Source organism: Sminthopsis crassicaudata, chromosome 1 (genome assembly GCF_048593235.1).
Source record: "Sminthopsis crassicaudata isolate SCR6 chromosome 1, ASM4859323v1, whole genome shotgun sequence".
Taxonomy (NCBI): Eukaryota; Metazoa; Chordata; class Mammalia; order Dasyuromorphia; family Dasyuridae; genus Sminthopsis; species Sminthopsis crassicaudata.
The window spans coordinates 662,416,443-662,428,832 of record NC_133617.1 but is presented as its reverse complement, the minus strand read 5'-3'; the positions used below and the strand labels follow the sequence as shown (position 1 = coordinate 662,428,832).

At 35.7% G+C, this 12,390-nt stretch overlaps 1 protein-coding gene across 2 annotated transcripts; it reads left to right on the top strand.

Annotated features, from left to right (window-relative positions):
- Window positions 1-7,152: 7,152 nt before the first annotated feature.
- On the top strand, window positions 7,153-10,112 carry LOC141555645 (cathelicidin-6-like). 2 transcript variants are annotated; one of them, XM_074288682.1, is made up of 4 exons: window positions 7,153-7,565; window positions 8,286-8,393; window positions 8,648-8,719; window positions 9,874-10,112. In XM_074288682.1, the coding sequence occupies exons 1-4, from the start codon at window positions 7,377-7,379 to the stop codon at window positions 9,997-9,999; spliced, it is 495 nt and encodes a 164-aa protein (XP_074144783.1). In that variant the 5' UTR covers window positions 7,153-7,376; the 3' UTR covers window positions 10,000-10,112. The 2 variants fall into 2 exon arrangements, with proteins under 2 accessions (XP_074144783.1, XP_074144792.1); XM_074288691.1 differs by having other exon boundaries at window positions 7,161-7,565; window positions 8,599-8,714; window positions 9,874-9,961.
- Window positions 10,113-12,390: the final 2,278 nt, after the last annotated feature.

Here is a 12,390-nt window from a genome sequence, read left to right as displayed (position 1 = left end):
TCAGTGTAGGGGATAAGTGATGACTGCTTATTTAAAAGGGCTGATCACATTGGAGCTAAATTTCTAGTGAAAGAGTCTAGAAAGGTCTCAAGTAGGAACTGTATTCTGAATAATTCTCTGAAGGATCCTACAAAGAGAAAGTGAGGAGGGATTTTTTCTAGACATCATTAACTTCTTGTGCAAAGTCATTAAGGTAGCAGGTAAAATATTATACATGGAGAACAATTAACAGGTTAGTATCACTAGAACAGAGAATTTGTGATGGGAAGCAATATTAAATTAAATTGGGAAAGTGAGTGGGAGCCAGAATGTAGAGAGTTGTAGTAAAGATTTCATTTTTTTTCTCGATAGTATTTTATTTTTCCAATTACATGTAAAGATAGTTTTCAACATATATTTTTGTAAGATTTTGAATTCCAGTTTTTTTCTCTCTCCTTCCTTTACCTCACCTCTTCCCAATACAGCAAGCAATTTGATGTAGATGATATTTTGCATATTAATCATGTTGTGAAAGAAAAATCAGAACAAAAGGGAAGAACCACATACACAAAAAAAAAGCAAACAAAAAAAGGTGTAAATAGTATGCTTTTTTCCCCCATCCATTCTCCATAGTTCTCTCTCTGGATGCAGATGGCATTTTCCATCCCAAGTCTATTGCAATTGTCTTGGATTGCTATATTGCTGAGAAAAGCCAAGTCTATCATAGTTGACCATCACATAATCTTGCTACTGTGTACAATGTTCTCCTGTTTCTGTTTACTTCATTCAGTATCAGTTCATGTAAGTCTTTCCAGGCTTTTCTAAAATCATCCTGCTGATTGTTTCTTATAGAACAATAATATTCCATTTCATATACCATAATTTATTCAGCCAATCCCCAGTTGATTAATATCCCCTCATATTTTATCCTAAAAGTAAGATAGAAGGGACTAGAGAAGGAAATGGCAAACTACTCCAGTGTCTTTGCTAAGAAAATCCCAAATGGGGTCATGAAAAGTTGAACATGAATTCAGTAACTGAACAATAACAACATAATTGGAAGTCAGGGAAAATTCATCACTATGTGTAAGCTGTGAAATGGTCAGATCTGTAGGAATATCATTTTGACAACTATATGAAAGATGGTTTGCAAAGGAAAGAAACTGAAGGAAAATCAGTTATTAAGTTAGTGCAACTTTCTATGTGCAGGGAATGGAATTCTCTACCAAGAGAACTCCCTCACCCCCAAATAAGGACAGGGATTTCTATTGTGATTACAAAAGTGGTTTAATAATCATAATGTGTTACTTACATAGGGGCTGTCTGGGAGCAACTGCCAGACAATTCATTGGATCTCTGATCCCTGCCCTGCAGTCTGGGGGAGTGGTCAGACTATTCAATGAAACTCTGCCAAAAAACAAACAAACAAACAAACAAAACAAAATCACCCATAATAATTATAGAAATCAAACAAAGGAAAGAGGAACTGCAAAATGTTATTATGTATATCATTAGGGATTTGAATTATGCTCAGCAAGTAGTTCCAGTTTTGGGCTCAGCATCATGCCTTGAATAAGTGCCTCAACACCCAAGGTTATGTGATAGACACAGGGAAAGTTATGTTCTTGTATCATGCTAGAATTTGAATCTGGTTGCTATATCCTTTTTATGGCTTCCAACCCAACAGAGGTCCCACAAAACTAGGTACTGATCAGTTTGAATAAGTTCCCAGATGCACACAAGGTTTTTTGTTTTTTCCTTGTAATAGCTTTCTCATTTAGAATGGTTTTCACCCCAATAATATGGATTTTACCTATCAAGATCCCACACCGTGACATAAAGAAATGATAATGGCCTGAACTGGGCTAGAGGTTATATGAGTTGGAGAGAAGAGTGATTAAGGAAGATGTTCTATAGATAGTCAATAACTTTAGCAACAATTGCTATGTGAGTTGAGGGAGAAAGAAAAGTCAAGGATTTTTTAATTAATCAATTCATCAATAAGTATTTATTACATATCTACTACATGCCAGGAATGTTGGTAGGAAACAAATACCCAGGAGTTTACATTTTAATAGGGAGATATGACACGTTTACAGAGAAGTACATACGAATAATAAAATAACTACACTGTGACTTGTGGGGAAAAACTAACAACTATATTAATTAGTAAAGATCTCTTGATGGACTTAGGACTTGAGTTGATACTTAAGGGATACAAGGAGTTCCAAGAGACAGGGATGAGGAAAAGGAATGCAGATCTTATGCCCAGAGGTAGAAACTTGAAATTCCTTGTAGGAAGAGCAAAAAGTAAGCCAGCTTGGTTAGAGCTCAGTTGTATTTGAAGGGAAGTAATATGTCATCAGTCTGGAAAGATAAATTGGAAGCAAAAAGTAAAAGGCTTCTGGGGCCAGACAAAAGACTTTTTATTTTTATCCTCATGCAAATAGGGAGCTTTTGAAGATTCTTGATCTGAGGAGTAACAGATTTGTGCTTTAGGAATGGCAATTTCTTAGCAGGTAGAATATATACAGATTAAGAGGGGAGATCTTGGTGGTAAAAAGACTAATTAGGCAATCCCAAGGAAATTAAAAAAAAAACCCCAAAATGAAAACATTCAAAGTCGAATCTTAATAGAGTTTAATAGATGTTGAAAACTTCTTTGAGAAAGTACAATACTCATGTATGCTAAAAATTCTGATAAAGCATAAGCATGAAAGAATCTTTTAAAATGTATAATAAACCTCTAATTAAAATCAGAAGCAAATATTATATATAATAACTGTACAATAGAACCTTTCCCAATAAATGCAGGAATTAAGTAAGGATTTTTACTTCCCAAACAATATCATTAGATATAGTTCTGAAAATGCTAAAAATGAACAATAAGGCAAGAGAAAGACGTTAAAGGCATGAAGATCAATGAGGAGATTATAAAATAATTCCTATTTAGTAGTGATATGATAGATTACTTAGGAAATCTCATGAAATCAGCAAAGATACAAATTGAGACAATAGCAGGCTACTAAATACACAAAAATCAATAGCAATTCAAATGATAATAAATAGAATTTCTATGTAATAATATAAACATAATAAAAACAATCTAAGAGGCATTAAGATATAGGGAAATCCCATTTAAAATAACTACAAAATATATAAAATTTAGAGGAGTCAATGTATCATCATACTTAAACTTGCAACAATTACAGTTCCTCTTTAAAAAGTAAAGAACAACTTTTATATCTGGAAGAAGACCTCAAGGTTGAGTCATGCCAATATGATAAAAATGACAATACTATCAAAGTTAACTTACAGCTTTAATCAAATTATCAAATTATCAAAGGGATACTTTCTTTTTTTTTCCTTTTTTTTTAAATTAAAGCTGTTTATTTTCAAAACATACCCATAGATAGTTCTCAACATTCACCTCTACAAAAAAAAACCCTGTGTTCCAAAATTTTTTTCTTCCTCTCTTCTCCTCCTCCCCTAGATAGTAAGTAATCCAATATGTTAAACATGTGCAATTATTCTAGACATATTTCCACAATTATCATGGTGCACAAGAAAAATCAGATCAAAAAAGGAAAAATTAGAAAGAAAACAAAAAGCAAGCAAACAAATAACAATAAAAGTGTTCTCCTTGAACAATAATATTCCATAACATTCATATATGATAACTTATTCAGCAAAAGGATACTTTAAAGAACTTGATAAAAAATAAGAAAATCCATTTGGAAAAAGAAAACATCTAGAAAATCAACAGATATTATGAAAGGGGAATAGTACTTCTATTTTTAAACTATATTACAAAATAGTAGTCATTAAAATCATCTGGTATTGGTTAAAAATGAGAAATGTAGATGAATGGAAGAGACTGGACAAGGGAGAATCAGAAATAATGGAACTCAATATTGCAGTACTTGATAAACTAGAAACATAAATTACTCTGAAAGAATTCTTTGATAAGAAACTTCTGGGAAATCAGGCTGGCAGAAATTAGGCTTAAATCAACACTTTACACTATATTCCTCAATGTGCCCTAAATGCACACATGGCTTTAATAATAAAAATTAGAACAAACATACATCATATACTTTTCAAGCCATGAGATAGAGGTAATTACAAAAGATATATAAATTTGATTAATTGAAACTGAAAAACTTCTGAATAAACAAAATAATTAAAAGATCAAGAAGGAAAGTTGTGAAAGTTGAAGAAAAAAATCTTTATATAAAATTTCTCTGATACAAGTATGGTATCCAAGCTATATAAACAACTAACAGATATATAGATAGTCATTGAATCCATGGGAGTTGATGTGAGTAGCAAAAGAATAGGTAGATATAAGAGGAGAAAGCCCAGGACAGAATCCTGGTGCATACTTATATATAGGATCCAGGATATGTATGATGAACCTACAAAGTAGAGGAAGAAAAACAATACAAGTAAGAAGAGAACCACAACCTAGTGATATCAGCGCACACCAAGGAGGATATCCTAAAGAAGGAAGATTAACAGTGTCAAATGCTACAAAACAGTCAAGAAAAACAAAGCCTTTTTTAAAGGCCATTGAATTTATTAATATAGTGGTCTTTCACAATTCTGAAGAGAACTGAAGAAACTCCTGATGTGGTAACAAAAAAAAAAAAAAAAAATTAGACAAGGTTAAGAAGTGGAGGTGATTATTGATTAGAGAAATGCAAATTAAGACAACTCTGAGGTACAACTACACGCCTCTCAGACTGACTAAGATGAGAGGAAAAGATAATGATAAATGCTGGAGGAGATGTGGGAAAACTGGGGCACTAATACATTGTTGGTGGATTGTGAACTGACCCAACCATTTTGGAGAGCAATTTGGAATTATGCCCAAAGGATTTTCAAACTGTGCATACCCTTTGATCCAATAATGACTCTACTGAGTCTGTATCCCAAAAAGATCATAAAAAAAGGGAAAGAATCCACATGTGCAAAAATGTTTGTAGCAACTCTTTTTAGTGGTAAGGAAATGGAAATAGAGTGGGTGCCCATCAGTTGGGGAATGACTGAACAAGTTATGGTATATGAATGTAATGGAATATTGTTGTTCTATATAGAAATGATCAGCCAGAGGATTCAGAAAGGCTTGGAAAGACCTACATGAAATGATGCTAAGTGAGTAGAACTGTGAGAATATTGTACATAAAAACAAGATTATTCGATGATCAACTGTGATGGACGTGGTTCTTTTCAACAATGAGGTGATTCAAGCCAATTCCAATAGATTTGTGATGGAATCATCTGCAATCAGAAAGATAACTATGGGGACTGAATATGGATCACAAGATAATATTTTCACCTCTGTTGTTATTGTGTTGTTTGCTTGCTTGGCTTTTTTTCTTCTCATTTTTTTTCTTTTTGATCTGATTGCTCTTGTGCAGCATTTTGGAAATATGTTTAGAAGATAAAAGATATATTGTTTAACATATTGGATTACTTGCTGTCTAGAAGAAAAGAGAAATGGGAAGAGAAGGAGAAAAATATGGAACACAAAGTTTTGCAAGGGCGAATGTTGAAAACTTTCTCTGCATGTATTTTGAAAATTTTTTTAAAACCTATATATATATTTCCATTTCCATTTATATATATTATATTATATATATTATAAATGGAAGTGATTCAGAAAAATAAAAAACTATTTTATATGTATATGTATATATATATATATATATGAAGAAGTGGAGGTGATCCAGAGAGAACAAATGAAGTCTGAATAGGAACTGAAGAGTGTTTTTTTTTTTGTTTGTTTGTTTGTTTTCTTACTTTTAAAATTTTTCTTGTTTTTTGTGATATGATTAGTATGGAATGTTTTACATGATTTCATGTGTAATGGGTTTCATATTACTTGCTTTCTAAATAAGTGAGGGAGGGGCTGGAGGCAGAAAGAAAATTTGAAACTGAAAATATTTTTAAATCTTAAAAATAAATATTTTTTTTAAAAAAGGAAGTGGAGGTAAGAAAGTAAAACTAACAAGTTTAAACTTCTTTTCCCTAGGTGTTTAGCTGTTAAAAGAGATGTAAAATGATAATAGCTTGAGGGGCTGCTAGAGCCAAGTAAAATTTTTTAAATGAGGGAGGAGTGCTGAGTATTTTACAGGTGATTAGAAGCAATTGAAAAGTGGGGAGAGAGTGTGATTTAAAAGGAAAACTCCTAGAAGCAAGAAGGAGATAAGATCAAGGAGAGAGATGGGCCTTGGCAAGAAAAAGAGCTATCTTGTACTTAAGATTAGATCAAAGAAAGAGAAGAGGGGAAGATGATGAGAAAGTGATTTGAAGTGAGAATTTGGGAGAAGAGAAAGCATGTTAAGTAACTAAATACACTGTAATACAGACTATATGTTTTAGAGGTGGGGTTTGAACCCAACCTTGCTGAACTCCAAGATCTGCTATCTATCTACCATGCCAGATTTCCTATACTTGCATCTAGGAAGTACTTAACATACATTTATTGAATTGAGTCTAATCTCTTCCCTATTGGATTATAAACTCTTTGAGGGCAAGGACTGTGTATATTTTCATCTTTGCATAACCAGTGGTGAACATAGGGTCCTACATATTTATTTTTATTTTAAAATTTGTTAACACTTCATTTTAGAAACTAGACTTGGATGGAGAAATAAGAAGAAAATAGCAGATGAAGAAATGGCATGTTGGAGTTGGAGAAATCCTTGTTTCAGCTGTTTAACTTCTCAGTAGGAAACTGGCTTATACTTTCTTATTAAATATTGAGTTGAATGTGATGGAGGAAGGGATCCCCATCTTGAAAGATCAAAACGATGGGAATTATGAATAGCATAGAGCACCAGATATTCTTAAGCCCTCTGCTTTGTGGAGACCTGTCTCTGGGTAGAGGTAAGAGGATAGAAGGGGAAGAGGGAAGAGAGAGGATTTCTGAGCTAGATTTGAGCAATCTTCAATTTAGTGCAAAGTAATTGGGCAATTGGAAAGGAAACCCTTCCAGGATACAATCTGACTCTAGGATTCTGTAAGGCAGAGAAAAAAGAGGAAATAATTTATTTCTTTACATTTCTTCACATCCCTTCACCAGCTTAGATCCTCTGCCCTCCTCCTCATGCTGTTTACCATATTTCCCCTCTTTCCTCAGTGCCTCTTTCCTCCTAACTCCAGAGCTCCATGAAGCAATTGAAGGAGAAATACCTCCTTCCCTTGGAGGGAACCCAAAGCCCAAGGATAAATGTTGTAGAATGACAAAAGAAAGGGGAAACCACAGACCTCAGAAAGCTGTTGGTGCTCCCTTGCTTTAGGTTCTTACTACCCATGTAAGGCTAGGAAGGAGGCAGTAAATAAAGGATAGGTCTTTCCGGATCATAGCATTGAGAGCCAAGAGGTTAAGGATGGAGAGGGGCTGGATCATGTGGCTGCCACCATTATTGCTACTGTTCCTTAGCATGGTGACTCCATTTGCCCCTGCCCAGACCCTGAGCTACCGGAATTTGGTAAACCGATTCATCATCAACTACAACAAGAAATCAGTTTCAGGAAATCTCTTCCGACTCCTGGCTCTGAATCTGCCACCTGGGATAGTGAGTATGGGGAAAAATTCCAGCCAAGGTGTCCCAACATGAACCTTTTGTTCCAAATAATCTAATCTCTTAATTGGGAGAGAATTGTGGAGACAGAAGATCTGGGTAAGAACTCCAGGTCTGACACTAGTTTCTAGGATTTTAAGTAAATCTATTTCCTTCTCTGAGCTTTAGTTTCTCATCTCCAAAAATGGGTGAGCATCAATGAACAGCTCAACTAATAAATGTTATCTTTATGAGGAAAACACCTTAGCAGTAAGAAAGAGGTCTGAAATATTTCCTCATATTCGGTAGATTCATTCTTGCTTCCATGATTCTCTTGAGTTACTCCCTTACCTAGAATGCTTTACCTACTCCTGCTTATCCAACCATACTTACCTCAGAGTACAATCCTGGTTCCCCCAGTCACATTAGGCCATTGTTTTATCTCCCATTCCTGAAACCCCACAGCAGCAATTTTCAATTTTCTTGGTCTCAGACTCCTTTGTACTCTTAGCTTTTATGTAGGTTTTCTGTTGATATTTATGTCATATTAAAAATCAAAACACCTTGGTATTATTATGAAAATAGTTTTGACTTCTTGAACCCCAAAGGGTCAGATTAAATTGTCTAAGGTCATTTCCAGCACTACATACTATGATATGACTATAACTTGCTGCTGGACTCAAAGAAGCTCAAATGAGGCTTCACTCTGGAAAACTGCTCTGGTTTTTCTCCCAGAACAATGATCCTTCTATTCCCCATCCCTTGAACTTTACCATAATGGAGACTGTCTGCCCCAAGACCAAACCACACAATCTGGATGAATGCAACTTTAAAGAGAATGGGGTGAGTATATCATGGGCTAAGGCTGCAGGGTGGTCTCTTTTTGGGGATATTCCCCAGGAAGATGAGCTCTGATTTCCTGCTGCTCTGAAGGAAATGACTAGCTTAAGATCAGGAGCAGAGAAAAACACTCCTAATGAGCTGATTTATGGGGCAGAGCTGTGGGACATGGCTTGAATTGCTGTTATCCTTGGCATGTCAGAAGTAGATGTCACAGGCTTCCAGTTTTGAGCCCAGTCTTCTCAACACCTTCACAGCTGGTGAAAGAATGCTATGGAACCATCTCCTTGGAAGCTACACGGCCCTCCATCAATATTTCTTGTGGTAAGGTAAGTGATGTCTCCTTAGTGGAATCTTGGGGAAAGAGACCAAACCTCTATACTAGATCTATAGCTAGAAGAACTTAGGATCAACTCTGACCTTTCTACTTCTCTTCAATCTTGGCTTCAACCTAGTTCTTTTCTTCCAGGCACAGTTGGAGATATAGCTTTTGAAAGAATATTTCTCTCCCCTCTCCACCCCATCCCAGCTCTGGAGCTAGAAGGTTCTCTAACCTCAGAGTCCTAAGGAAAGGGTGGAAAGGAAAGGGGATGGAAGGGACTAGATCTCTTCTTCCAGAGAATTAATTAGTAGGATTTAGAACTTTAGGAATCTTAGAAAGCACCTAGTTCAATCTTCCCCTTCCCCTCCCCCTATCAATTTATAGAGAGGAAACAGAGACCCAGTGATGTAAAATGACCTTACCAAAGATCATAAAGCTAATAAATGGCAAAACTGATCAGGAGGTGGGTATCCTGGGAAAACTTTTTATTTAATGAATTTTAAAAATTTAATAATGAAGAATTCTTAATAATAATAATAATTCTTAATAATGAAGAAAAATAATGAAGGCATTATCTTCCAATGGAGTTGGTTCAATGGAAAGACCATTGAATTGAATACTGGGTCTGTCACTTACTACATTTGTAATAATCTGAGCTTTAGTTTCCTCCTCTCTAAAACGAGGTTGGATTAGGCAATGTGTGAGGTCTCTCACAGTTCTAACTGCAGTGACCCTGAAGGGCAGTCATCTCTAAATACTAAAGGGCAATATTTCTAAATTTACCCAATTACTTAAAGAAAAATTCCTGATAAGTACATTATGATTGGAAAGGCATTTTTCAAATGACACCTGCTAGCTGCTGGGTTTAATGTTAGATAATTCTTGCCCTGAGGGGCTGCTGAATTGCTCAGATTGGATAAGATTGGAAGTTACACAGCTGCATAAGGGGATGAAATGTGAAATTCTTGGATTGTAATGAGTAAAAGATAGTTGTGATCATGCTGTTTGACAAACTTCATGAATGCCTTTCTTGGGGGGAAGGAGAGGTGTGACTCATCTTCAGCAGGGGACAAAATTGGTGGTGTGCAGTTTTTTCCTGTTTTTGCAACCAGATCCCCTGAGGCTATAGCCTAAGAAGTCATGTTTGCCTTTTTTCTACAGCCTGGAGAATTAAAGAGTGAAGATTTTCTGGATCAAATTATTCAGGATTTTAGAAATTTCATTTCTCAAAAATATAGGCAACTGCGGGATGAATTTCGGGGACTGCGGGACATTTTATTTGGATGAGTTGACAATAAGAAGTAGGATCCTGGGATGAATCTGCGCCTTGACTTCTGTTTCTGGCACCAGATTCTGCTCCAGTCTCCTCAAATTAATAAACTTTGTGTGAAATAGTTTTATCTTCTCTATCAGAGTGTTCTTTCCATCTCCCTTCTCAATAAAGTTCAATTTAGGCCAATCATTTTTTAAGTGCTTCCCATTAGCTCAATCCTGGGAATACAGAGGAAAAAAAAAAAAATCACATGGTACCTGCCCTCAAAGAGCTGCCATCTTGGAAGGGTGGGAACTAGAAAATGCACTAATTCTCAAAGTGTGTTAGGACCAAGGAGGAAGCTAGACAAAGTGGTCTAGGACATTTGAAGAGGAGGTGTGGTTATTTTTAACTTAAGAGCTAAGGTGAGAGCCATAGATCAGAAAAGAAGATAAGGAAGAGGTCTGCCACCTAAAAGAAGAAAGAATTTTATTAGTGTAAAGACAGGAATTATCCCCCCTTTTCCCCAAGAGCTTTCAAGGCAGAAAAGAGGGGTAGGGCTGGAGCAACTCCTCAAGTGACACATCTTCTCCATTAGTTAGAACCCAGCTTCTTAAACTGTGGGTGCAACCCCAGAGAGGGTCTTGTAACTGAATGTTAGGGGTCATGAAATTATGATTTATTATCTATAAATGGTTTGTATGCTTATTTTATATAATTATATAATGGGGCATTTAAAAACTTCTCAAGTGAAAAGGGGTCACCAGCAGAAAAAGTTTAAGATACCTTGAGTTATAGCACTGGGAGCTCAGGCTACCTACTCCCATTCAGTTCCTCTTTGGATCCTACAGCTCTCTGTGTCTCATCTAAAGTTTCTGACTAAGTAGTGTAGAATGGAAAGTTTGAAGATGGTCAATAATAATCCATACTTTTAACAAAATGGCTCATGACCCATGTCCATTGAGATTCTCATCTTCTCAACATTGTATGACCCCAAATCATCGATAATAGTACATGTCTGGAATGGGATCAAAAGTAAAAGATACACTATTAAAACTCCCAATAGACCAGGGTAGCCATTTCTAGCAAGATATGAAATCTCATTTTTCCAAAATTCCTCCCCCCTTCTCTATGACATATCTCACAGGGGAAGAGGAGGAAATGTCTCTAGAGACCTTGGCATGAAAATCTTTCCAAGCATCCTTCCCTCCTATATTACTCACACAACAGGAGTCTGTCCTCTGCCCCATTTCTAGTAGGGACTACATTTGTTTCCTGGACAGTCCCTGGGCATTAATGGGGTTTTCTAATGTTTCTGACATCATTAAGTGCCATTGGATTCAAGGTCCCCAGTCTACCACACCCACACTCATTTTCACCTTTCATCAGTCTGAGATGGAGCAAATGAATGTTCTTTCCCCACTCCATTTTATGAGCCATTGGCATACATACTTGGGAACTACTTGAAGGAAGTATGATAAAAGAAAATTTTAATTCCATGTTATTAAAACTATGTAACATATACCGAATGCCTGAATCTAAGTGCCATGAGACACGAGATGAGACATGAGAAAGTAAAATAGCTCATGGGGTGGGAGAATGATCCAAAATATAACTAGCAGATTTCTTTTTATTTTCAAATTTTAGTTTCTCATTCTCATGGAGGAATGAAGAAAATAGCATGTGAGAAAATGCTATGATGGAGGTGGAGACAGCTTTATTCCAACTGTCAAACCTCCCAAAAGGAGACTGGTTTGTACACAAATTTAGTAGGACAACTAAAGTCTGTCACCTGGTGGCTAAATAAAATACTGCACTCTGAACTCAAACTGCTCCCCCTTCCCCAATAGAATTTGTGATCTCAATGATAACATATTCCAGTCAATACCGTGGACACAGGATCCTAGACTTGTCTTAATTGTGCTTCTGGAGCAGGAATTCTTAATTTTATAAATATAATGGACCCCTTTGCCATCCTGGTAAGGCTTTTGAAATTCTTTTCAGAATAATGTTTTTAAATCCATAAAGATAAATGCATAGCATTACAAAGGAAATTAGTTATATTGAAAAACAATCATATATATACATATTACATTATATATGTATATGCATGTTTAACACACACACACATTAGTGTGTGTGCCCATAGACTTCAGGTTAAGAACTCCTCCTCTAGTGAGCCTGATGTCATTTCAAAGGCCTATGGGTAGGCTAGATGTTTTCATTTAAAAAACAAAAACAAAAACAAAACTATGGATAAATATGTTCCCATGAGAAATAATGCTGTTTCTTGATAGGGAAATGGAAAGCTTCTGATCAGTTTGTAATCCCTTATTCCTAAAATGTTTCAATCACGTCTCTGTCACTGTGATTTGATAAATTTGAGCTTCTTTCTCCCAGTTTATACCCCATTCATCTTTCAATGT